This window comes from Haliaeetus leucocephalus, unplaced genomic scaffold (assembly GCF_000737465.1).
Source record: "Haliaeetus leucocephalus isolate CR32 unplaced genomic scaffold, Haliaeetus_leucocephalus-4.0 Scaffold722, whole genome shotgun sequence".
NCBI classification, from domain to species: Eukaryota; Metazoa; Chordata; class Aves; order Accipitriformes; family Accipitridae; genus Haliaeetus; species Haliaeetus leucocephalus.
In genome coordinates, this window is record NW_010973158.1 from 4,183,222 (window position 1) to 4,210,415 (window position 27,194).

The 27,194-nt window shown below is 38.5% G+C and overlaps 1 protein-coding gene across 1 annotated transcript in view; it reads left to right on the plus strand.

The window, feature by feature from the left end:
* PDE4D (phosphodiesterase 4D, cAMP-specific) overlaps positions 1–27,194 on the plus strand; it is a 371,220-nt gene that overhangs the window by 260,510 nt on the left and 83,516 nt on the right. Inside the window, exons 4-5 of the mRNA XM_010580553.1 lie at positions 4,088–4,161; positions 5,407–5,456. Of these exons, the coding sequence (XP_010578855.1) occupies positions 4,088–4,161; positions 5,407–5,456 (124 nt within the window). The remainder of the gene's footprint in view (positions 1–4,087; positions 4,162–5,406; positions 5,457–27,194) is intronic.

A 27,194-nucleotide genomic window follows, 5' to 3' on the forward strand; every position in this document is an offset into this window, starting at 1 on the left:
TTTTATTAGCAGAGAAAAGATTAAGCCAGGGCCTTTTCTAAGAATACTTTAAGGTCTCTCAAATGGTAAATATACTTCAACAATAATGGAAGAGAAGAAATTACAGGAAAAACAAGGGAGAAAAAATGTAAAACCACTTCTGGTTTTAGTTCCTCAGGAAACATAAAACCCCTAACTCTTGGGCACAGAAAAAATACAAATTGTATGCTAGTCAAGCAATCCAATAATATTTACTATATTGAATTCATGTTCATTGTCATCTGAATTTTTATTACAAATTATGCTACATAGAAAGGACAAGTTATATTATGCCTAGAAAAACGGCAAATATTACACCCCATTTATGGACATTTTTTCCTGGGACAAAACACCCTATTTGTTTTAAGGGCAGTTTCGTATTCTTGTTGGCATTGAGGGATGTGCTTCAGCAATTGAACCAGGAGTAGATGAATGTTATTGATGCTTGCGCCAAGGTGCTGTAATTGATTACTTGAGAGCTTTTAGTATTTCAGTGCAAAACCCTGCTAGCAGTGGTTTAAATCAACCTGTTTTCATTTGCATTGAACAGGAGAAAGAGCACTCACAGGGTGTTATCACATGTCACATTCCCCAACACAGGGGGAATTGAGATGCAGTTGAGAGAGCGTGCCTAATAGAGGGGAAGTGACATCTGATTGGACTCAGGAAGAACGTAGCCCTTATCTGAAAGTTATTTGAATATGCAAATCCCATCTCCCAGTGGGGCCTGCTCACAGACTGCATCTGCAGCTAAGCCCAGGGCCCATTCCTCTGAGTTATGTTAGCAATATCAGGACCTCACTCAGGACTTCAGAAATTGCATCCCATGTGCCAGTACAATGTCTACTCATCGTACAAACTACCCTTTCAATATCTTCCTGGAGCAGTATTTCATCATGTAGATGCATTTTTGTGTTGCAAACAGCAAAAGCACCGTTTTAATCCATTCGGGGCTTCCTGGTAGCAGTAGATCATGGCACGTGGAACACATGTTCCAGTTATTGCAAACCATCCGTATTTTCTTCAATTGATCAGGAAGCTTGTTTCATCTGATCATGAGCCACCTGGTGGTAATAGTTCCAGTTTTAGCATTTCAGTTGCTATTCAGCACATCACCATGGTAGTGCAGCTGCATTTCTTAACTGGAGGCAGGGTGGCACACTGTGTACCCCACATAGAATCTGGACCCAGGACAAGATAATTTACTATTTTTACTAGAATGGAATTCTGTAAGCTAAAATTAAAAAATTTATCACGAGCATATTATTAGTTGCACTCCTCTATATTGTAATACACAGCAACTGTTGTAATTTAGTTATTTGTAGAATTTTGCTTTTCAAGAGAAAATCATTTGAATGATTTGAAATTTAAGGGAAAATTCTGTAGGTTTTGTATCATCAAAAAAGTTTAATTTTTTAATTCACTTGCAACTGTTTGTATACAACTTGATTTTGAAAATAGTATTATTTACTTAGGGATTAAACCCAAAGAGGTTCACAGATGACTGGTTGCTTTTTGCTCACAAATCTAACTCTAGAAACTTTAAGCACAATTGGAACCTCTGTGGACAGAGAAACTGTCACTTAAGCAAATTATAATGAAAAACTGAAATAGTATTTTATGTACTTATACTATAATAGACTTATAAATATTAATACCTTTATACAATAAGTCAAGTTGTTTAGGTCCACTGTAGCCAGTGGCCAAAGTTTTTGTTGTCGCTTTTACATTCATTGCTATGTATGTGGGACACCTTGCACTTGCAGAAAGTGACAAAAAATGTGCATGTGTGCTAAAGCAGCTGGGGTGCTGGGCAGGGATTGGACATTTCATCCCTGGACCTACAAAACAGTTATCTCACCTGCCAGAAGAACAAATAGAAGGACATACAAACCAAACAGTCAAGTCTCTGCTTTCTGAAAAAGGAGAGATTGATAATATCTCAGACAGTGGAGAAATCTGGTCAATGTGCATAGTGGTGGGCACAGTAGAGAGACTCCCTCGCAGCTCTTCAGGGACCCGAGTGTAGGTCCAGCAAGGCTCATTAGCCTCCACTCGTAACTGGCCCTGAGCAACCTTGCAGCTCTGCACACTTCTTTCTGCTGCACCCCAGGTGCTAAATGTCCTGTTATTTCAGATCCAATACGTACCTCAGCTAGGTTCATGTTTTCACATGGCATCGTGCCTAGCCTACTAACCTTTCTGAAACTCAGCCCTGTGCTGCTGGTACAGTCATGTCTTGCACTCCAGCAGAGGCAGAGCTAGTAAGCATGGCTGTACCTGAGATCACTCACCAAGGAGTCACTTAGCTACCTTTGTACGTGCTCCCAATTCTCAGTGCACCTGAATATACAGCCAATTTGAGTCCAGCAGGGCTTATTGAGTAGAAACATTTTTTTCATGGCCTGAGACATCTCTGGGAGCCACATAGATATGCTTCTTTGATAATACTAGCATATACAATCTGTCTCAGCATCCTGGCACACATAAACTGAACCCAGGCAGATCAACTGAAGAGAATTGAAAATGGACTGCAGTCACTGAAGTGTCTTACCTTAATAGGCCCAACTTTTTTCCATTTATGCTTTCCTTCTCTTCCCACCTTCAACTCATCCTTTCCTTTTACAATATTTTCATACTTCAGCAGTTTTTCTTTGTATTGCATGTATTCATTTTTGAACTTTTGAACTCCAAGATCTTCTTTCCCTTTCTGCTTGGTTTATGCCTGATTTCCCTCTGCATATATCCAACATCCAAATACAACATTTGTTAGTGTCACTGTACCCTGGGCATGCAAATTTGATGGCATATGTAATTATTTTTATTCCATGCTGAATGTAAAATATGTGAGTTTGCCTCCTGATCTTTGGAAAGGAAAACATAATTAAATTAATACTGTCTAATTAGGCAACAAATGTATTTTTATTATCTTAGCTCATTTGGGAATTACCTACAATAGCTAGAGCACTGCCAGTCATTATTATCTCCAGAGTATTTTCTGTCTGTTACAAGCTTTCACTAAATCCTTCTTTTCTTTTCAGCCTCCTACCCCGCTTCCTACCTCATGTATAAATTTAAGGGGCTATGAAAAGAGGGTTGTATCCTCCTTGACTCAGACCTCTGGAACCCATATCCCCTTTCCCACCTTTGTAACTCCTAGGACAGGTTCACCAGGGAACCAGCCCAGTCTGTGCTGAGAAATAACAATGGGCAACTCCTGCAAAGACACACCAGTGATTAGTGTTGCTCTTTCCTCCTCTTCCCAGTCTGGTTCCAAACAACTTGTGGTTCCTCCCTGACATCAGCTGAACTGCCTCTCCCTAGTCAGAGAGGTGCATCTTATTATCTTTACATGGTACAAATTTGCTGCATTTATCCAACTGCCCTCAGAAGAAAGTGCCTATGCCATTTATAATAAGAAGACACTCTGCTACTGCCTCCACTATCTGCTGTCTTGCATGAAATTAAGTCCAGAAAGAAAGAAGTTCATTTATGTCATCTTTCCCAATGTGCAAACCTTGTAAGAGCCTGCAGACATTTCCCACCTGCTTAGGTGATACCTTCCTCTTACTCTGGCCTTCTGCACAAAGTCCCGAAATGTGCCCTTTAAGGGACTCAATTCTATTTTTCCTGGCAGTCTAGACAATCTCATTCCCTTTGTCCTTTGAGGTTTGTGGGGGCTGAACTGCAAATGGAAGATTCTGTAATCGTTTCTTATGCATGAAGTCTTACACTTGAATAGGCTATTATCTTCCAATCACGAATGCTTTTATGCTCATTTTAAAGAACTAAGAAGTATTCTGTGAAAAACTTTCCTCCTCTTCAAGTAAGTCTGCCTTTAAACAAATAATGAGTCATTTATGAGGAAAAACAAGAAATCAACTATTGCCCTTGTATTACAGACATGTTATTGTTAAATAATGGTCAAAGGCTTCAGACAAACCAACCCTGGAAACCTTTTACAGTTGTTTTGCAATGTCCTTTCCTTTTTCTTTCAGCACAGTGGAATGGGGATAAATCAGGCTCACCTGTGCAGAAATTTAGACTGAAACCATTTTGTCTGTTCCAGGTGCTGGCCAGCCTGCGTACTGTACGGAATAACTTTGCTGCATTAACCAATTTACAAGATCGGGCACCCAGCAAGTGAGTGTCAATTTTTGGCCACTGAACTTTTTGCAGTGATACTTTTTAAATGTAAACTAAGAATAACAATTAGACATTACAGATTTCGGTCTGTGCCACCAAATCTGCATAAAATGTGGATGAGTAATGAGTTTATTAATCCCTTAAAGATGCTATACTTGATAGCTGAGACGACAGCCTCCTTGCCTACTAATTGCTCTTGCATTGCTTGCATAAATATATCCATGCATAGACTTGGAGTGGGTTTTGTGCAATTTACATGATTTTCAATAAATTAGTCATATGTCAAAGATCATTCAAAGATGATCATTCAGGCAGAGTCTGAGTCTTGCAAATGAACCAAAGTGAGCAGACAGCAACACTCATTGTGAGCTACTTGCATGATCTGAACCTAGAACTTTGCCTAACTCATTCAAGATAATGACATCCCACTTATCGACAGTAGTTCATGATTATAAATGAGACATTATAAATATGGTCTTTCTCCAACCGTGTTGCAGCGTCACAGTTAACATTAATGTTAGTTACACTGGCAAATTTTGTGGTGGCGTCATTTCCCTCACCCAAAATGTGCGTCTCTAGAACTTAGAAGTAATTAGCATTCCAAAGACAGCTGCCTACCATTGCGTATGCAGCGACTGACACTAAAAGATATGTCCAGCCCCCTTGGTTGGAATATGCAGACCCTGTGTGGCCCCTGCTTGCAGTCATCCACACATCCCTACACAGCTGTGTCAGTCCACCAACTTCTAGCTTTCATCAATGGGCAAAGCAGTCCACTGAGCTGTTTGCCCTAAAGATTATTGTGAAAGGTATATGCAAAACAGTGTGTGGAATGTATATGCAAAATAAGGGAGTGAAAAATAATAATAATAAAAAAAAGTATTTCAAGTCAGAGAACATAGGAAGTGCAAGCCATGTTAGAATAATGGTAACTATGTATATAAATTAAACTTTGAGCTAGGTATAAGCTCTAGGTATGATTAGGCAGGTTTTTAATGAACTTGTAAATTCCTAAAATATTCCTTTTTTGGAGTTCTCAATCTGCAGAGAGGTTTCAGGGTCAGTTGTGAATTCCCTTCTACACTAGAAAGAAGTATCTGTTCTAGATGAACTTTTTCTTTGGCAATGCCAGGGTATTCCAGTCCCAAATAATTTCCCAAGGAAATGTATTTTCTATTATATTGTTCAAGTCATCCTTGAGTTTATCAGGCTTATACCTTTTATTCCTTTTTTTTTAAACAGACGATCACCAATGTGTAATCAACCATCTATTAACAAAGCAACTATAACAGGTAAGAAGAATTAATATGACTAAAATTCCTCTGTGAAACCATCATGGGTTTCTAAATTTAATCCTTATTTATAAAAATGTCTCATTGAAAACTGCCTTTTATAATAATAACCTTGTATTCTTTCATATCCTTATATCTGTCTTATTGAAGAGGATGAGTCATGTGTTGACTCAAACTGTCGACTTTCGGTGTTGTATCATATTAGCTTTCTGATTTCTGTCCTCTTATCCTGGTTTTAATTTGAGTTTTTTCCCTAATTGTTTTTTCCCCCCTCTATATACCAGTGTGTGACCATGTCATGTTTACCTTCGTTAGTAACATTTTGCAATAAAATGTAGTAGAATGAACTGGTACGAGGAATGCATCAATGTTTCTTTTGAGACAGGGAGTTCTGTAGTTTTACTGAGGCAAAGTCTTCACATTACAAGCCCTTAGGTAATGAGGACAAATTTTCAAAACCAGCTTTTCTGATTTAGGATGGTAAATTCTATTTCTATAACATTTGTAGGTGTGTAAGAGAAAAATAATTCCTTTGTAAAAGACACTATTATTTCTAAAGAAACATTAACCTGAAAACAGGACTGGCACTGTAAGTTACGTGAACACTTTTGAAAATTTTACCCTGCGGCACTTTTGGTTATTATTATTATTATGGCAACTTTGTCGTGGACATCTTTATGGGAACACACTTTATTTGACCTCATATTTTTTACATCATATTAATCCGTGTGTTCTTACACTGTGTAATTTTCCAGGTAGTTGCATTCTCTATGGTGTGTTGGCAGAGTGAAAGAGCATTTGCCTTGCCTCTTGATGAAAGTATACAGACACTTACTAAACAGCAATTTATCATTTAAACCAAAAACTTAATGTTTCCAGAATTTTCAAAATAGCTTCAGTCTTTTTTAATTGTCTAATAGATTTGTAAGTCAAGGAAGAAATGGTACTTCAGCTCTTTTGAGAAGTGTGGCTTTGTCATGTTCAATAGTTTCTGTCTTTAGGCCCTGGAATGTGTTAACATTGTTAGTTTTTTACATCTAGCCTCACACAATATGCATATTGACTCTAAAAAACCCAATCTTGGCAGTTCTGTACAATTTTACTCTCCTAGGAATTCATCACATAATCTGACCATTTGTGTGTAGGGCTCATATGGGAACAGAGGTTAAATCTTTGAATCTATTCTTTAAACAGGAAAGCATCCTTAGTTAAGAATGTTCTGCCATCATACTTAAATTCATGGTAATTAAATAAATAGGAAGGGGAGACAGGTAAATGCTTACATCAGTTATAAACCTTTGTTAATATATTCCTTTAAGGGGCAATTTTGGGCATTGGTGAGCCTACCTTACGTGTTCTCCCACAGTTGTTTGCCTGAGGTCAACTTTTTTCCACCAGGAGAAGCTGCTCAGACAGCAGGATCCAAGACACACTCTGCTGGAAGATGCTGTTGCTCTTTTTAAATTCCCCCTCAGATCTGAAGGTTTGCATTCAGTTAATCTTCAGAATGCACTCTACATGTCAGAAGCAATAAATCATCTGAAGTTTTAATGTTTAGAAGGAAGGTGGTGCAGTCAGTGCTGTAATTAATCTAGAAAATGCTTCTGTGCCAAGAAATGTAAAGGAAGCAAGAGAAGGCAAAGAATAGTAAGGATAATTTAATCTAATTTAGTTTAACCTGATTTCTCAGAGATGCTGCTGGAATTGCTGTGCCCAAATTATGCATTGAAGTGGGTGAGCTGGAGCCTGTGCGCATTGGATATAAGTGGCTAAAAGACTTTAATGATACAGGAAAGATATTAACCCACTATAAAGCATGAAAATGGCTACAATTCATTTTGACTGTTGAATGGAGATTGAGGCTAGATACTATTTTGCCTGAACAGGTTTGCCTGTTCTTAGTCATAGACTGGTTTTGATATTTCCATAGCAACAAATTTCATGGCATAAGCACAGAAGTATGTATAGGTGCTTTCTTGGAGCATAAAAAATCCTAGTAAAACATGTTGCACTACAGCACTATGCCAAGAAAGAAAATACATTACAAACACTTTGTCTGCTCTTCACAGAATGATTGAAAACCCCATCAGATGCTACTAAGTTTTTGAATTCTTCTGGGGAATGTTTGAAATGTAGCTTGTGCAGATCCTTCCCGCTGAGAAATCCTCCTGGTTGTGCTGTTCTCAGAGTTCACGTCATGGAATATCCAGAACAATACACCCGACAGGTAGAGCCCCATCCCATCATCCTGATGGCTCAGCTAGCAATCTCAGCAAGAACTGATCACCGGTGTAACAAACTAGGTGACTGGAAGGCACAGTATCACTAAACTATGTCAGTGCTAAACCAGAAAGAGTTTAAGAGTTTAAGTAAATGCTCCACTTAAGATGGAGCATTTATGTTGCTAAGCTTCCTGGAAGAATTGTCTTTGGGAAGACTTCGACTGAAGAATGGGACGATCACAGAAAGCAAAAGTTTAGCAAAAGGGAACTACTGCAGAAGATACGGGAAAATGACAAAGGAAAGATAAAAAGGAATTTGGTAAAGCCAATTGACTAAAATAGCAATAGCAAAATTCTCCCATTTACTATTTTAAGCATTCACCCTGAGGCATAAATGTGGGAGAAAATGCATTAGCAAAAAAATAAGAAACTGTGGAATTGAGAAGCAGCACAGGAATCAAATGTTCAGATTCTCAGAAGCAACAGCAACCATGGTGGCCTTAAAATTTGCAGTAAATTTTCAATGTAAACATGTAGAAGTTGATGATCAAAATATGATCTGTTCTATTCAATACATCCACATGAATCCCTTTTGGAAACTGTGTTGGAAGAAGCTAATGAACATCAATGGCATACTGGATCTTCAGTATGAGCCAAGTATGCTATAGCATGCTGGATGTTCCTTTTGCAGACAAATTAGGGGGTAGGAGGTGGGAGCTTTTCATGTAACAACAGACTTCTTAGATGGCAGTTTTCTTACTTGCTTTAGATATCTAGGATGTAGATACCTATTATATCTATAGTCAGTGTGAATAAGCAGACGTGCAAACTGACTTACGTTAGATGTCTTCTTTAAAGGGAGATGAATTGCTCCCTGGAAGTGCCATCTCTGTCCCATGACTGAGACCAGCCTGTTTGCTGTACAGTGCTTCCATGCGTGGTGTTCTGTGCTTCAACCAGAAGAGGGGTTCCTCTCACTATGAGTCACGTTTTCCAGGCAGCGACGTGAATGGTGTTTCACTTCAAGTTGATAGTAATTCTCTTAACACAACCAGTATATTATAAATAAAGTTTCATTTTCAAAAAAATGAAACTAGCTGTGACTCAAGGATTGAGCTTGGAAGTTTTAATTTTTGACTGATAAAAAAGTGACCAAGCATTAGATATATTTTGATTACTACAGTTCTAATATCTGCATTTCTAAATCAGAATAATTTGAATTAGGAAGGAACCATATAAGGTCTTCCTTGATATGTTTCAGATTTAAAACAGATAGGACATCTCACAATTTCTCTGTCCATTAATGACAATTTGCAAACTCAGTCTGGTACCTGCTTTTATGTGCAAAGATTTTGCATGCAGAAGGAGGTAAATTTATCCAAAAGAATGAGTTTCCAAGCCTCCGAATACTACAACTACTGATTAACTGGCAAGTCTTAGTTAACCTGAAACCACAGACACAGGGTCTGATTCGTATATATGCATATATTAGATAGACATAGTATCTAATTCATAGTAATAGCTTTAAAGTAGAGTTAAATTTAGATTACATAAGTGGCCCTTTACATTACAAATACAGTGCCAAAGGACCCGTAAGTGAAGACTTGTATATGTAACAAAAAGGTAATTTAATTTAATCATAAAATAAATCATAATTGCAAAATTGCACTTTTTAGAAGTTGTTTACAATTTTGCACCAAAAGCTAACCCAAACCTATTTCATCAGAGAGAGGAAAATATATGGAATTTTTCAATAACAAGCTACATTTCATTTATTAAAATGTAGGAAGCACGTGGCTTAGTGTCAGGAAAACCCCTTAAGATTTTGTTATGTATACAAAAAACACAGCGATAGAGAAATACACTATTTGCAAAGATTATGAGGTTATATATCTAACTGAAATAATTTGCTACTCCGTGATTTCATTGCTTCTTATTGGACTTGAATTACACTCTTTACATGCATCTTAAATCCAGCAGAAATCAATATCCTGCTAATTAAATGGAATTTCTTACATGTTTTTCATGGGCTTTGTCCAACACTTTTTATGATTTGTTTTGATGAGCTTCAGGTTTCCCGACTAAGTTTATGTTTGTGAAATGGGATCTGCCAGCCTTTTGCTAGACATTTTATTTTATTAATTAAAAGTATAATCAATCATTATTTAATAATTAAATATTAATTAAAGATTACCCTCCTCTCTTTCAGTAGGGCACACTTAAACAAATATCACAATGGTAAGCTAAACATCTATATTCATACAGACTAAACCCTTTCTAAATACAAGCAGCTGGACATAACAAGAAAAAACAAAAGTTACAGATGAAAATCAGTAGGTCATATCTTATGGCATTGGGAATAATGGATTATTTTGAGTGTGTAGATCTCTATGTACGTGTATCTCTCACTCATACCAGTTCTGTAACTGAAAGATTTTACTGAATAATAGGATGGAATTAAAATAGAATAAATTCTTGTTCAATAAGAAGTAACATTCTTGATATACTTTAAACTGTTCAAAAGTCCAGAAAGCAAAGTGTTACATACCCTGCTGACTCTTTCAGGGCCTGACCGGGCTGTACAGTGTATCACTGCATGGAGATGTCCCCAATAATCGAAATGCCTTTTATTCTTTCCTGTGTCTGGGATTCTGCCAGAGCACAGCAGAGGATAAAGTAAACACGAGAACATGAGTGGACAGAAAAAAGCACAAATGCATGCCTTACAGAGGTTAATTCCTGCAATCTGCGGTAATAGCCACTAGGTTGGGAGTGGGTACATGAGATTGAGGGGATCATAATGTCTGTGAAAACAGAGGCTTAAAAATAAAGAATATTTCAGGTTTTTAACAAAAGAAAACTCGTAATACAATATCAGTGTCACATTTTAAAGTGCTAATGACCTTAGATTTCATACCCAGATTTAGGCACATGTACAAAACATGCCCTATTGAAGACATAATTGCAGTATATGTACCACTCCTCTACATTTAGTAAGCAGGATTACATTTATAATGAGAACTTCCCCCTCTTACTTAATTTACCCACTGAATATATTTTTATCTTATTACAGAAAAGTACTTCTATGGTAAACTGCACTGCCAAACTTTTGGCAGAGTCAAGGTAAAATGTTCTGAAACCTTCATTCAAGTTCATTGAGTAAAGGGTGCTTTCCTGAAACTGTGGAGAAACCTGAGACCCTGGTTTTGAAGCGCGATGTTTTTGATAAAATGGCCTTTGTTCTTTGTGCAGTATGTTGAATTGTATGTAAATGTTCTCTTCTTTGTAGTTTTGCTTATATCCATACACCTATGGATATTTTGAATTATTTAACTCACCTCAGGCAATTATTTTAATTTCAGGGTAAATACCACAGACACTTACATTTTCAAGTGTGAATGCGATTTGTAGCATTTTCATGTCTTTCAGTCTGTGGTAAATACCATCTATTATTTGAGAAATTAGCAGATGTCTATCCACAGACTCGTGGCAGGTTAACAGTATACATCACCAGTGGTTGAATTCAAGCATTACAAGTGCTTTATATGCACAAAAGTCACTGGCACACACATGCCAGTCCACCTCAGTTTACTTCCTAGGGGAATATGTTCAATACTTGCATTTACAACCAGAATTCTTACTAACACTCAGTTAAATGTGTCCTTTCAACTTCTGTGAACGCTTTTGAAATTCCCTGTTTATGTGAACTATGTGAAGACAGCCACATTCATTACAACTCTTTTCTCAGATAGACCAAAAATTAGCACATTGTGTTATCTGGTGTGGATTTTATGCTATGTGAAGAGTAATAGAACAAGAGAGAGGAACTGACAAACTGAAAGAACACTATGTGGAAGGTTACATACCTATATTAAGCTGTTCATATTAAGGGAGTCCTGAAAATGTGTTTTTTGGAAGATAACCATAGCACATATACATGTAAGTGCTATTTGTCCCTCTCAATTTATGATTTTGTTACTTTATCCAACTCAACTCCTGCCTTTAAAAACAAAAGACCTCTTCCAAACTCACATCCCAGGCCTAATATTCTATTTTAAATCAAATTGAAGAACTTGACACAAAAAAACATTGTAGAAGTCAGAGTTGACTTATTTATCCTGTTTTCTTGCATGGCTACTCATTTAATTATCATCTATGCAATGCTATTGCTCTTCCATCCTTTCTAAAAAAATAAAATATTTCTGGTGTTATTTAGACCTCTATGGCACAGACCAGTGTGAAAGGACAATTATTCTCTGCAGTTGTTACATTCTCTTGCTGCTAGTACTTCTGACAGCCTTTAAGCATTCACAGTGGCATCAAATTTTGAAACTCAGTAGGCAATTTGAAACTAGATAGAAAAATGCTAAGGGAAAGGAAAACACATATTTTTTGTCAGAAAAAATATATTTTATCATAACTTAACAGTGTTTTCTTCTGGGAGCCAGACAGAGTTAGCTTCCTGTCAAAACAAATTGGTTTCCACACACTACAGCTGCAAAGCTGTGACTGAAACCCAGGTGTGAAGTGATAAAAACTTCCTATATGGACACCTACACCCAGACTGAAACCCCAAGAATTGAAAGAGCTGCCCAGACCGAATGTTACATGGAACTCCAGAACCTGGAAGTCCCCCTAGAATCCGAAGGCAGAGGTGGATGTCATGGATGTAAGTGTGCCCAGCTGGAGGAACTCTTCATGCAAGTGGCCATGTTACAAGAGGAGCTTAACAGACAGCACACCTGGACTTGTGCAAAGCATCTGATACTGTCCCACATGACATCCTTGTCTCTAAGATGGAGAGACATGGATTTTATGGGTGGACCACTCGGTGGATAAGGAATTGGCTGGATGGTCGCACTCAAAGAGTTGTAGTCAATGGCTTGATGTCTGGGTGGAGACCAGTGATGACTGGTGTCTCTCAGGGGTCCGTATTGGGACCAGTATTATTTAACATCTTGGTCGGGGACATGGACAGTGGGATTGAGTGCACCTCATCAAGCTTGCAGATGACACCAAGCTGAGTAGTGTGGTTGATACTCTAGGAGAGGATGCCATCCAGAGCAACCTTGACAGACTTGAGAGGTGGGGCTGTGCAAACCTCATAAAGTTCAACAAGGCCAAGTGCAGGGTCCTGCACATGGGTCGAGGCAATCCCAAACATGCATACAGGCTGGGCAATAAGTGGCTTGAGAGCAGCCCTGCAGAGAAGGACTTGGGGGTACTAGTGGCTGAAAAACTGAATATGAGCCAGCAATGTGCACTAGCAGCCCAGAAAGACAATTGCATTCTGGGATGCATCAAAAGAAGGTGGCCATCAGGTCGAGGGAGGTGATTCTCCTCCTATACTCCGCTCTCGTGAGACCCCACCTGGAGTACTGCGTTCAGCTCAGGGGCCCCCAACATAAGAAGGACATGGAACTGCTTGAGCATGTCCAGAGGAGGGCCACAAAGATGATCAGGGGGCTGGAGAACCCTTCCTATGAGGAAAGGCTGAGAGTTGGGGTTGTTCAGCCTGGAGAAGAGATGGCTCTGGGGAGACCTTATAGCAGCCTTCTAGTACTTAAAGGGAGCCTACAGGAAAGACAGAGAGGGCTTTTTACAAGGGCATGTAGTGATAGGACAATGGGTAATGGCTATAAACTGAAAGAGGGTAGATTTAGATTAGATGTAAGGAAGAAGTTCTTCACTATGGGGGTGGTGAGGCACTGGAACAGGTTGCCCAGAGAAGTTGTGGATGCCTCATCCTTGGAAGTGTTCAAAGCCAGGTTGGATGGGGTTTTGAGCAACCTGGTCTAGTGGAAGGTGTCCCTGCCCATGGCAGGGGGGTTGAAACTAGATGATCTTTAAGGTCCCATCCAACCCAAACCATTCTATGAGTCTATGAATTCAGATAGCATATAAAAAGAAAAGGATTTATATTGTGCAATCCAGAGCAAATACAGATTTGGCTTCCAATGAAGTCCCTCCAGCTGGTCCATGTAGTTCAGTAACCAATTAGCAATGCAGATATCCTTTGTTTAAGCTGGTTTAGCTATTCTGTTTGCAAAACGAGCTCACAATCTTCCAACAAACGTTCTGAATAAAGGATTGACAATCATCAGCTTCAGTGGAGTTGAACCAATCCCCCATCAGTACTGTGCAAAGTACTTTAAAGACGCCTGTATATTTTTTTTCAAATGATCAATAATATTTTGCATAAACAAAACAGATTTGGAAAACGACAATATTTACATCAGGTACTCTTTTTAGTTAATCATTAAAGGCCTTATCTAGGTTTTGATAGCTAAAATGAGAGTTATCTCATTTACAGCCTTCTTAGCCACAATAAAAACAGAATCATATTGCTTTGTGAGATACAGGGCACAGATTACATTCAGACTGAAATTCATTCATATGTCTCCTGCCCATAGTGAACAACATATGCAGTGAACATGCAGGGAGTCAGAGGCAAAGGAGTCTGCTCCCCAGCCAGTCTTTCACAGTCACTTTGTCACCGTCGGGGGGGGGGGAACTAGCAGCTTCTTTCCTTGCACATATAGAGTTTACGGGCATTTTATATTCATAAATGGATGCTATATTTGCCTATATTCTATGAAAAACTAGCTCTCTCTGTCATAGTTTGTGCAGCACTGCCATGTGATGTCATGAAAAAATACCTGCTTAAAATGGGTCATTTGAAAAGATAACTATTGAATTGTACTTCCCTGTTAATAGGAATAGTATTTGTGCCTCCAGTTCAGCCCCCTTCCTTGGTTTAGGGAAGAGGTTGTTATTGACAGGATACATCTCTGAAGACTTACTAAATGCTTTCTCCATCTTGATTTGTAGACCTTTAATTAATGCTGCAAAACTTTTCTAACTGAATGAAAGATTCCAAATGAAATCTTTATCTAGTGCTCCTTTAAGTTCAGTGGGTTTGTTAGTGATTAACTTTCTTGAGGCAGAACAGCAGGAAGAGGGGATTGATGTGGTTTTGGACAACGTAAGCTGTTCATGTATCATTTCACATTCAAGGAAGTGAATAAAACCAGGGTACAAAATAGAGTACGCTCTACATTTGATTACTGCAAGGTACCATAGAAAAATCTGAAAAATTCAGGCTTTCTATGCAGTGAAAGTATGAGAAACCTAAGAGGTTTCAGGATCCCTTAGGATGTTTAAACAATGACTTGCCCTGACTATACTAATTGCAAAATGGTGGTTTACATTATGTCATTTAAAAATGCCAACTAACATGTATTATGAAAAGATGCATTTTGCCCAGTATTATGCACACTGGGCACTGGTGTTGTTTTGCACTTCAACAGTGACTCCTGAAAGTCAAATGTATAAGCTTCCATAAAATAGCAAGTTACTTAAACAGAGAAGTACAATCATAGTTTAAAAAATTCCTGGCAAGAATGTCCATGTAATTGAAACTAACCATCCAAATCAACAATTAGAAAATAACTGTCATTGTTTTGCAGTGTGTAGACTACAACACTTGGCCCTTATGTATGATGTGTAATTTCTTAACAGTCTGTATTGGTGGAAATGTGTGGTTGGGTTATCCAAGTGCATAGAGACTAGAAGGCAGCACAGGGCTGACCTCTGCTTGTAAGCTTCATCCAGCACTTAAGTTACTTTTCCTTAGGACTGCAGTGTAGTACAGCCTTGATTTTGAAACAGACTCACACATTTTGGAGTCAGAACAGCGATCAGTTTAAAAAGAACACATGAGAGGCATTATCAATCTACACATTGATAACCTGATATGCAACCCAACACAGATCATCGCTTCTTGCCTTTAAATAGGTCTCATATTTTGCTGCATCAGTAAAAGTGCGTGTATCACCATTTCACCCAAACTGTCCATTTTACTGGAAAGACAGAGAAGATGACAAGCTCTGTGTGCTTCCTCTTCTCCTTTCAGCCCAGCTGTGTCACTTAGAGTTGAAAACTGTACATGACCCCAGGCTGCATTTACCGTATCTATAACAACAACAGAACAACTGAAGAGTGAAAGGTGATTTGGTTTGTAGGACTGAGGTGAGAAGAATCAGAAAGAAAAATAGGACTCTTGTCTGTGTCATTTTTCTCACTGCTGTTATGAATGCAGCCCGTTGGCTGATGAATATAGAAAATAAAACTGTGCAGATGTGGCTTCTGGTATGACTGTTGGGTGCAGTTGGAGTGCACCTTTGTTCCACATTTCATCCAGGTTCTGACATCTCTGATCAGTGATACATTAACTTCTGTCCAATTAAAAAATAAATTTGGAAGTAGATCTCTTTTCCATTAACAGGTTACCAAGAAACTGGTGCATTAAGGCCTATTCACTTTCCTGAGTATCCATTTAAAAAAGAAGGGCTACATTGAGATCACCCATTAAAGTGCCTAAGTTCTGCTTTTATTATATGCAGGCACCTAATTATGGAGCCTGAACAAAGCAGTGAATCAGAGCAGGCAGCAACCACGGTCAGACAACCCTAGAAACAAGCAGGAATAACAGCTCTTCTCTTGTGGAGTAGGAAGTTCTGCAGGTCTCTCCACATAGTCTTTTGTTCGTGCTCAGATGAAATGAATAAATTACCCTAGGAGTAGTGCTCAGAGTTTAGGATCTGCCCCTGCACAACATCTTGTCCAGGAGTGACCTCATCACTGGACAACAGGGACAGCTTTTGCTCATTCTCTCTCTGACCTTATGCATTTTGCATTACATTCTGCAAAGTGACTTATCTTGAGCTGGAAGGAGTAATTCCAGGTCTAGTGGTAGGAAAATCGGCTTGTGCCTACCACACTTTCTCACGAACTGGGATCAAAAAATTCAAGAATCAGAAATGCCTAAAACTCAGGCTTCTGCTCTCAGGCCAGGAGTTCTAACATCTTCATGCAAAAAGACATTTTTTTCCTGTTAGGCAACTCACCTCAGAAGAACTTTGGTGATGGGAACTGAGAAGTATGGAAGTAACTGGTTAGCATGGAAGTAACTGGTGAGGACACCTTAGTCACATATTCAGATGTGCCCCTGTGTTTCATGCTTCCAGTTGGCTGGCTCAGTATACCAAATTCCTCTGAACAGCCCCTTTACAGTCAGGGGAGGCAGGCAGGTGTCTCAGGCAATCCAAGTGCTCTGTGCAGGCCTTAACCCCTCCAAGTGCCTAGGCAAGAGCTTGAGAGTCATCCAGTAGACATTACATTAGTGTCACTATTCATAAAAGAGACACCAGCAGTGGGCAGCCTAACATAGTCCCAAATATTGTAAGGTATTCCCTAGCAGAAAGAAACCTGCCAGGGAAGAGTTGCAACAAGGAATTTGCCAAGCTTGCTTCTGGGACTTTGGGGGAAATGGCAGGAGGCACAGAAAGAGCCAGTCGTTCTTACTGGAGAGCTTTCACTTGAAATCTTAAAAGTGCTGGCGTGTGACTTCTTTAAAATTTCCTAATCAAATCCAAGCCATAGTACTCAGGCAGGTTTGCACAGCTCTGTGACTCTTGCTTTCTGCTAACAGAATTGGAAAATTTTGGGGGTTTTATCATAGTCCTTAATCAGCCCACAGTTAAGAAGATTCAGCTCCATCTTCTGTAGGAGCAGACTTTTTTGTACCAGGAATGTCTTGATTTTTTCCTCATTATGATGATGTTCTGAGTTAATGAAGCAGCTGTGGCCACATGCATAAAGTTTTAGTTGATACTAAATATTAAAGATTATTCCCAAATATTTACATTAAAATACTAGTAGCAAATTGCCAATCTAATTTGTTAGTCTTTCCCCATGCAGTAAGCTAAATTAATTTCTGTGACTGATACTTATCTTTGAAAGTGTAAGTTAGATATGAAATTGAACTAATTCTAAGCCAGATAAAAAATGAAGCTGACAGACAATAAATTAATGTAGTCTTTCTTAAATTATAGGATGATATATGATAAAAATAAAAGGTTTCCTTCCTTAATAATAAGGAACAAGGTAGGATTACACCTAAGTGAGTGAATTTTGCCACTAGATAACTTATTACTATGCTAAAGAAACATGAAATAACTGAGGAATATATTACAGAAGTGACTATTGGATTAGCAAGCATTTAAAAATTCCCCTTGTATTAAGTAAGCCATATGCTAGTGGCTTACTTAGTGGACATACTGTAGGAAACATTGACTAATTAATCTTTAATTGAAGGAGTCCAAAGATGATTAGAAGAAAAAGTCCAGGAAGAAGTCAGTGCCAAAAAAATGAAAGAGAAAATCAGAAAACAATTTGACATAGTCTGGCTACCTGAGCTAACTAAATGTTATCAACGGGATGCAGAAGGGTCTGACAGATGATGGGAGGCAGCTAGTGGGAAAGAAACCAACATTTGTTTGGGGAAGAGTCTTTAATACTATTATTGTTATTATTGTTGATGTGGTTGTTGTTGTTATGATTAATATTACTGGGTTTGAAACCCGCTTCTTAAAGGGAAAAAGCAAAATCAGGATTTGGGGAAGTTTTGTTTCTTTTTAACTGGAGTTCGGCAAATAGAAGCAGCAGCAATGGCAAATGAAACCCCTCCCCTCAACTGCTTTTTGTATTCTGTCCTTTCTGTTTCCTAAACAAAAAGGGATCTGTATGATCTATTTCAGCATTTCAGCTGCATAAATACTTTTCTTCTCCAGTGTGTTCCTTTTTTTTTGAAAAAGGTGAATCTCAAAACTTTTTGGCATATCAGATAAAATGGCTGTTTGAACCTTGTCATTCCCCATTCAATATTCATCTCTGAAAATCTATCAGACAGAGGAGGCAGGCAGAGAAGGATTAGTCCTAAAGCAATCTATGTCTTTGCAGTTCAAGACACTGTTTTCAAAGAGCAAGCAGCTGACATACACACTACACATATGCGTTTCACACAGGAAAGCAACAGTCAGGTGGTGAAACCACTTAGTTCTCATGCTTCTGCTACTTGGAAATGTATGTAAGCATGTTACTTACCAGACATAGATTTTTACTGTATGATATTGTGAAACCAAAATGTGATTTCCTTGTTCCTGCTAATTCTTACAATGAAGTCTGCAAGCCTTTGTTTTGCTGAGTAAAACCTGAAGCTGCAGCACCAATGAGTCTTTTACAACACTTTCCTCTGGTCTACTGCAGTTGTACCCTCCTTGCAGATTTATACTCCCTTGAGTTCCATGTCTCACCACCTTACCTATTTGGCTTGTTTGTTCTTTAGGAGGTACAGGTGGCAGTATGATACAATGAGGTGATAAGCCATAGTGGGAGAAGACACTAGGAAGACAAAGGATCCTTGTAGCCTCAGTACACATTGCAAAGAAGAAAGGCACAATTCTGTGCCACAAATGCTATTGTCTAAACATACCCACTGGAACACAGAGTTCATGCTCAAAGGAGTAAATGTTGCTTCAATAAATAATAGGTGTTTGTGGTAAGACCCAGTGTGTTGAAACACTTGCCAGTTCCACCTTGAAGTCTCTTTTCTTGAAAGATGGCATTAGTCTTGTCTATAAAATACAGGCTATAAAAATAGCACAGATTTTCCAAGAATCTCTTTGAAGACTGGTTGTTAAAATAAATAGGTATTTCTCCTTCATAGTCTACATGGGTTTACTGATAGACATTGATTTTTGAAAACTGTATGTTTTGATGATTCTGTGAGAAACCAGTATTATAGGCATTCCTTCCAAGCACAGCTCAATCTAGCAGAGCTGGATTATAAAACATCTACTAGTGCCACATTTCCTTTTGCAAAATAAAAAAGGTTGACATCAGTATTCTAAAGAAAAAAAAATCATAGAATAAAATAAAGATATAATAAAAGTTTTCTCATTAGCTATAGTTCTTTGACTAAAAGTAACAACTCCATCCAGCGAAAAAAAAAAAAAATACACAGTAAAATACCCATCTTTGTCCCCAGAATATGTTAGATGCTGCCTTTCAGAGGCAATATTTCAAGATGTTGACTGCTATGGCAATGTTCTGGAATAAATTTCTCAATTTTAAAAAGGGGGATGAAAAGTGATCATGCAAAGGGACATGAATCCCATTTTAAAGCAAACGTTTGTGATTATGTGTGAAAAAGTATTCCTAAAACTAGATTGATATAATTTTCTTTGGAGTCATTAATGGTATGAAACAGCTATGAGTGAGATCCTTATTTAAAAGTAGTCAGGCCTACAATCTAAACTGTGTAATGCATACTAGATAATGTAATCAACAGAAAGAAGCATATGCAGTATCTGCACTTAATCTTTCTACTTCTCAGAAACCTTTTTTTTCTGAAAATCTACAGATTCTTCTGTATACACTTCCTGTAGAAGTGTCAGCAACAAGTGGGAACATTTTTCTTTCATAGTTGGGACCCCAATCAAAGGAGGCCACTTGACTTTCTCATGCTCTGCATTGCTTCTCCAGTTCTGCCTCACACACTGATAAACAGACTCATTCTGCTTCATTTTAAACTGCTCAGTTGAGAGACACCCCCAAATTTCAACTCAATTAGTTTAAAAATTAAGCATTCTTTTTTTAAATTGCCTATGATTTAACTACTTGAAGCCTTGTTTCAGCAAACTTGAGGCATGTATTTAGGTCCCATAGATTAAATGGGGCACAGGCTATGCTTCAACATGTATTTTTGAGCAAAAAGATCAGTTTATGTAATTCCTGAACCCCATCACTCATTTCTTTCCTCTCACTACTCCCTGCAATATGCCATCAAGTTGTCTGTGCAGACACAGAGTGAAATAATCAAGGAACCCAACAGGCTGAAAAATAACCTGTATTATTTTTCCTTTTTTTTTCTTCAGTCCGTAAGTCTTCCAGTTGATTCATTACACAGCTATTCAAATACTTGTCTGAAAACAAATGAATGGGCTGCTGCAAGGATATATTTAAGCAGCGAATGGTGTGATAGCCTGGCAACTTTTAGCTTAAGCAGTACTACCGCAGAATAGTAGTGCTGGGTTTATACAGGATTCTGAAGGTATGGATGTGTTAAGTATTGCCTAAGATCATTAGCTGCCATTGAAACTCTTAGCAGGCATACAGCACTCTGCATTCCAGCGCTGGAAAGTTTCCACAAAAATAAACCTTTTATTTGACTGGCAGAAAGATGGCCCAGACCACAGGCAAACATTTCCATATGATGCTGAAGTAATTTAATCTCATAAAAAGTTACACAGATCAAGAGATTTGACAATAGCCACATTTGTAAAATAAATTAAGGAACATGTGTAGAAGTATATGAACCCATGAGATTGCCTTTCATCATACTGTCATCACTTAATCCCCACAAAGTGACAATCTGAATTGCTGAAAATTAAACTATAGATTGAAATATGGCAGTAGGCTTCATACAGAAAAACTAGTTTTACTGGAATCTCAGTTAAACAGATAAATCGAGTTTAGGTTTTAGAGTCTATCAAAAATATTTAGAAAGAAATCAAAATTACACAAAATGTCACATAGATGCATATTTCCCTCATCTACCTGAGTAACATTTAAAATGCAAAAGCACATATTTGGCTTTCATGCCTCCAAAATGTCTTACTTTCTTTTAACTTCTTTGTCCCAAGTGGATTTCTTTCAGAAACAACATCACCTCATTTTAAAGATTTAGCTGCCCTTTTCTCATATATGTGAAAAAGTCTTGCACATCAAAAGTGCAGATCACTATCCAGACGTGACATTCAGACATGAAACTGATGCACAGCACACCAAGTTCATGTCTCCGAGAAAACAAAACAATCCCCCATAAACTCTTAACGCAGATTGTAGCTGAAAGACGTATAATTCTTAGACAGAAAAGGTTCAAAGTAAGATTTAACTGTACAGACTCCACTCTACAGTGAGTATAAGCAAAGTATCTTAAAAACTGAAACGAACAATGATGTTGTTGCCCAAAATGCTTAACTTGGAGAGCAGTTTGCTGAGGTAAACAGTTTCATCTTCCCTTTGTTGAGAAAATTACTGTATGTCATAAGCATTCACGGCTTGTTAAAAATGAACTTAGTGAAGATTAACAGTGCTTATTACCTGGATTTCAAAATGTAATAAATACCAATCAGTGGTTAATATATTAAAAAACAGTAACTAGACATTATCACGCGGGCTATTTTTCACTTTAGACATAGTGTTATAAAACTGTTTTTGAAAGTTTTCAATCTTCTAATTGGAAAAAAGGTGCAAGGTGCAGAGTGACCATTTCCAACAAAACAAAACAGTCAAGGGACTTGAAGGACATTTTCACGTGTTACAGCTTTTAGGCTAAGTTCTTTGGGTCCACGTTCGTAAGTGTGACCACAGAAGAAAGCTTAGACAATTTAGTCGAGCTCAGCATGGTGCTCAGTGTGCAGCTGGGAGTTCTGCAGCCTGAGCAGGACTCCGTAGTCCTGAAATTGTGCTGCCACGACTGCATGACAGGCATTGTTTATGGCCAGCAGAACTATAAATCCTTTGACTGCAACGTAGGCTGCCCTCAGAAGCTGGCTGTACGGCATTGCACTGAGACTCATACCTGGAATTAGTTCTAAGCTTTCTTGTATGATCACACACACGCTTGTGGCTTCCCCTCTCATGCTGCCTACCTCATTGTGAGGACAAATCCCATTAATGTCTGCAAGATGCTCTGACAATCTGGTGATCAGCCATTTAAAAATCCAATTGCAGAGAAAGCAGAGGTAGTATCTCTATATGGTGTGATCATACTAGTCTGGAATACCATGAGAAGGCAAGAAGTCTGAAAACATCTTGAAACAGTCTGCTGAGTATATTACAGATTTAATGTAATTTTTCACAGTAGTTCAGCAAGTTGCAGAGGGTGGAAAAGGCTTCTGTTAAAGCAGGGAATCTTGCTAAAAACTGAATGTTTGCTCTTTTGTAATTTCAAGTTATTTTTTCCTTCAATTTATTCCCTTAAAACAAAGAAAATCCCTGTTTTAGTCTCATGACTATTTTTCTTTCATTCAGTTTTTACTTCTACCCTACTTATGACTTGATTTATAATGTCTTTTCTCCTATTTAAATGTCTTCATGTTTTTCTTTAAATGCAATTCTGCAATGTGTGATCATATCTTTGCAATCTATTATCTTTATTTTCCTTCCCATCCTCTTTACAAAACAACAGTGGCAGCCACCAAAACAAACAAACAAACAAACAAAAAATTCTTCGATGCAGAGGCTTAGAGAGGTTAGAATAATTCTACACCTACATGGAAAAACTTGACAAAATAGATCATGTACAAGCATTTATAAAAGCAGTACTGGACCCAAGCACCTTTACACCTTTAGTTATAATATGGATTCAGTTATGTTTCAATGCTTTTTAATCTATTAAATAACAATAGTTCTCAAATCAACATTTATTAGTCCAGGGTTTTTAATTCTTTCAGAACTGTTATCAAGGAATATTTCTATCCTTTGGGTAATAAACTCACTTAGAACATTCCCTTTCTTTGCCTTGTGTGCAGTTTATGCCAATGGAATAGTTTCACCATTCCTAAATACAAAATGATTAATATTAAATGCCTTATAGACTTTACTATAGGAAAAATTATGAATTTGTTAACACTAGGTCAAATATTCCCCATGACAAAGCCCAGTATTACAGTATTTCAGCAGATTACCATTTTATTGTCTGAGTTACTGATTGTCTCATTATCTGGCAATGTTTAGACAAGGTTATTTGGAAGCTAGTGTTAATATTCCAGTACAGGGAAAGAACTTCCCCAGCACGTTCTAAGGCAGCCTTGCAAATGAGGACTGCAAGATGTATAGATATACGTGAGCTCACTGTATTTAGTGAGTACCAACAGGAACAAAGGAACAGAGTGTGCCTTTCATCCACCTAAGAGCCCACTATTAGTAAAGTCCCAAGCTAAAGCCCACAGTCTCACAGCTTCATGGCTGTCAGATTAAAGCTTGTTTAGCTCTATCTGCTCATGCTATGATCACATCCCTGCCTGTAGTGGCAGCATAGCTTTAAACAAAACATATCGCATGTGTAAAGCCCAAACTAGCCATGTTCCTGTTATACAAGATTGCTTCTAGCAGTTCTCAAACTCGGCTCTGTGTTGTGTTGCTAGAGGGTGGACTGTTACAAGATGGCAGTCAGGTTCCATAAGAAAGGCTTTAGTCTATGTAATTGACATAGTAAACTGAAGAGTGAGCTGTTTCACAGAAAAGATAGCTCCCCACATGTAATCAGTCATTTAACATGTGACGTTGTTTAGCAGAGGAAGAGGATTCAGGAGATGGTGCTCTTAAATTCATTCTCTCCATACAGTCTGTTCTATTAGCTGAAGCTGGAAACAGGACTTGTTCTTTAAGGGGGGGGGGGGGGGGGGCTTTCTGTTTTTTTTTGTAAAGGCTTTCTCCATGATGAGAATGTTATTCATGATACTTAGACGGCCACTGTGTCTATGTGGCCATATTTTAAGATGGCAATTTCCACTCCTTGCCATTACAGAAACTCCTGTAATGCAAAAAGATGGCTTCAGTGTTACTACTATTTTGGAAATGTGTAGCTGAGAATGAATGTCAGGCTCTCCTGTGAAGTGGAAATGTTAGCACAACAGACTGTATGTAATCCATCACAACAGTACATGGGAATGGAATTTCTCGGGCAAAGAGCATGGATCAGCAGTTGTAATTGTGCAAAAATATAAAAAATACCCAGCTGAAAAAAATACACTTGAGTAAATGCATATTCTCTGGCTACTAATCCTGAAAAAAAATATGTCTATGTAGGTATCTACCAGGTCAATAATGTTCTAATATCTTCATATTAGACTTAGAAAAACATTAAAAGTCTGTATTTTTTAAATACACTAATAAGAAGGGTCAATTTTATAATCTTTTCAGATGGTCTCAGCATACCTTTATAAATGTCACAATCAATAGGATTTTATTTACTCTTGCAAGTGCAGAGACAAAGCATGTTGTATGGTGTAGAAATTCTTTTCTGGCAGGCTTTCTGTTACATTGATGATCTTAACTGGAATCTACATCCTAGACAAATAGAATTCTTACCCCATTTAAGAGAGTTACACAATCAGAATTGTTTTTTATAAGCTTAGACTCAGGAATCTCACAATAACTTTTGAATTTCATTCAAAATCTATACACAAAGAAAGAGCAAAATACTATTTTCCTGGTGCCAGAGACTCTTGAGTCCATCACAGACTATAGCGATGGACTTCTGGCATATAACTCTCCATTCAAAGCTGCCAGTTCTACTGTATTTTAAAACTATTGCATTCAATATAAACAGAATTCAGGCAAAACTTGTTCTCCAAGATTATTCCTCTGGCCAGTATGCATGAAGCCTAACTGCCTTTTTTTTTTTAAGTGTATTTTAATGAGTAGAAAGCTAGGTTCCATTTCATTCGCATCTCAGTTGCTGTTTTTGGTTTGAGTGTGCAGTCTGGGATTGAAACAACCCTCAGCGAGCAGGATTTGATTAAGCCTTTTCAGGCCTGGCCTAGATTTGACTTAATTTCTCAGCTTTGGTTTCACTGCATTTTCAACTCACTACATAGGTGGCATGCATGATAGGAGTCCTGTCACAACATGCCATTTGGTGGTGTAGCAGTTGTTTTCACTGACAAATCTGATGGCTGGTCTGTATTTGCACCTTTATTGCTGCATCTGGAAGACTGACGACAACAACAGGCCAATTTTAAAAAACAAGGAATTTAGTCCTGGCTTTAGGGAGCTGTCTGTGAATGGATTAAGCTTGGTTGCTGCAAACTATTTTTGACCCCTTTTTTTCAGTCATTTTTCATCAAAGGCCAGCTGTGGCTTAATCCTGTTGATTAAGCAGGATGTGTTTGTAAAACATCTGACCTTCGGAAGAAAAATAATCTATTTTGAATAACGTAGATATTGGACTGACTCTGTTTTTCTGTTTTCTCCCTTACACTTTCTTCCATTCTTGCAAAAGACAGCTGCCACCATGAGGAGGAATAGCACATGATTATCAGATTAAGAAAATGTTGGTAGATTTCCACTCATTTCTCTTATTGATGTGCTTATTAAGCAGGAAAAGAACAAGAATAGTCTCCATATCATTTTTCTATTCCATTATCTGTGTATAGCCATCCATGTGAAGAAAAGCTTTTCAAAACAAAAGTAACAATATTTGTGAAGTGTAGGTATTCCGATGAAACAGTGCAAAAACCTCATGAGCAGCAGCTGCATCTGCAGCTCTCCAGTCTGTCACACTTTGCCTCTACAAACCCATAAAGGTGCCGCTTTCCACTTTGTGGGCCAAATTCATACCCAGGGCCAACAGCTGTAATTCTTTTGAAAAGTAACAGAGTTTTAACTGGTTTTTCAAGGGCTGAATGTGATTTGCCACTCACTTCTTGGGTCGGTGAGAGTGTTACTGCTTCATGTCATGCACAGTAACAGTGTACAGGTGTGTAAACATCATGTTAGCCATCGGCATGGCTGTAAAAAAAAGAAACAATCTGGGGATGAATACCAGTATGTAGAGAAATGGGGCTTAAATGATGCAAGTATTTTTCATTCAAAAGGCAATTTTGCTTTAGAGAAAAGGACATAAACTGTGGTAATTCTGTAAAATTCAGTCTTGGATTTTGTATGTAAGTGTATGTGTAGAATACATCAGGGATGTGTTTATATATATATGTACGGACAATGCATAAAGGCATGGATATACAGTAGGGGTGCAGACAGGAAAACATGACATTTTAGGCCATTTGCAGTTAAGAGCTGATGAGAATAACTAGCAATCAGCTGAGTCAGTTGTGATGTGCAAACCAGGCTGACACGCTACACCTTGTGAGCATTTTACATGGATGCTGCAGATTTCAGTGTAAGTGCAGTTAGACTTCACATCACCAAACCAGCCTGACAAACTGATCACTGCCCCGCTCTGCCACAGTTTTACCACCAGCTGAGACGTGGAATGGATTTCATCTCATGAAATCTTAGGTCTTTGTGCTTTTTGCCTTCTACAACACAGCGTCTCTGCGTTTTGATTGTCACATCCCATCTCCGTATCAGCGGCCTCAACCTCACCGCTGCCACGCGCACTTTAAATGCCTGTTTTTCCCACAGGATTTTCGAAAGAGTCATGCTGAACATTCACACGCGTCAGATCCCTGCGGCTCAAATGCCCCAGAAGGAATGCCATTTCCCACAACTCACTCGCTCACCACCTGCAGTGCAAAAAGAAACCCCGAGGTGCCAGGTCTTTCCCTCGTACTGCGGTCATTAGGTGTAACACCATGGAGAACAAAGATGCTGAGCCTGACGCAGAACAGGCATGAAAAGGACAAGACTCGACCCCTCGGGGTTAATGTTTTGGATTAGGCACTTCAGCTGGAAGCCGCGCTTTTAAAACCTTCTGCCTCTTTAGGACAACAGCTTTTCCCTGACTGCCGGCTGAGCTCCCCGTCCCGCCACCTTCCAGAAGGTTCCCAGCCGCGGCCGCCGCCGCCTCAGCCCCCTTGCTCCGCCGGCACAGGCCCCGCCGGGAGCGGGGTGGGAGAGCCAGCGGCGGAGGGGGCCGGCGGGG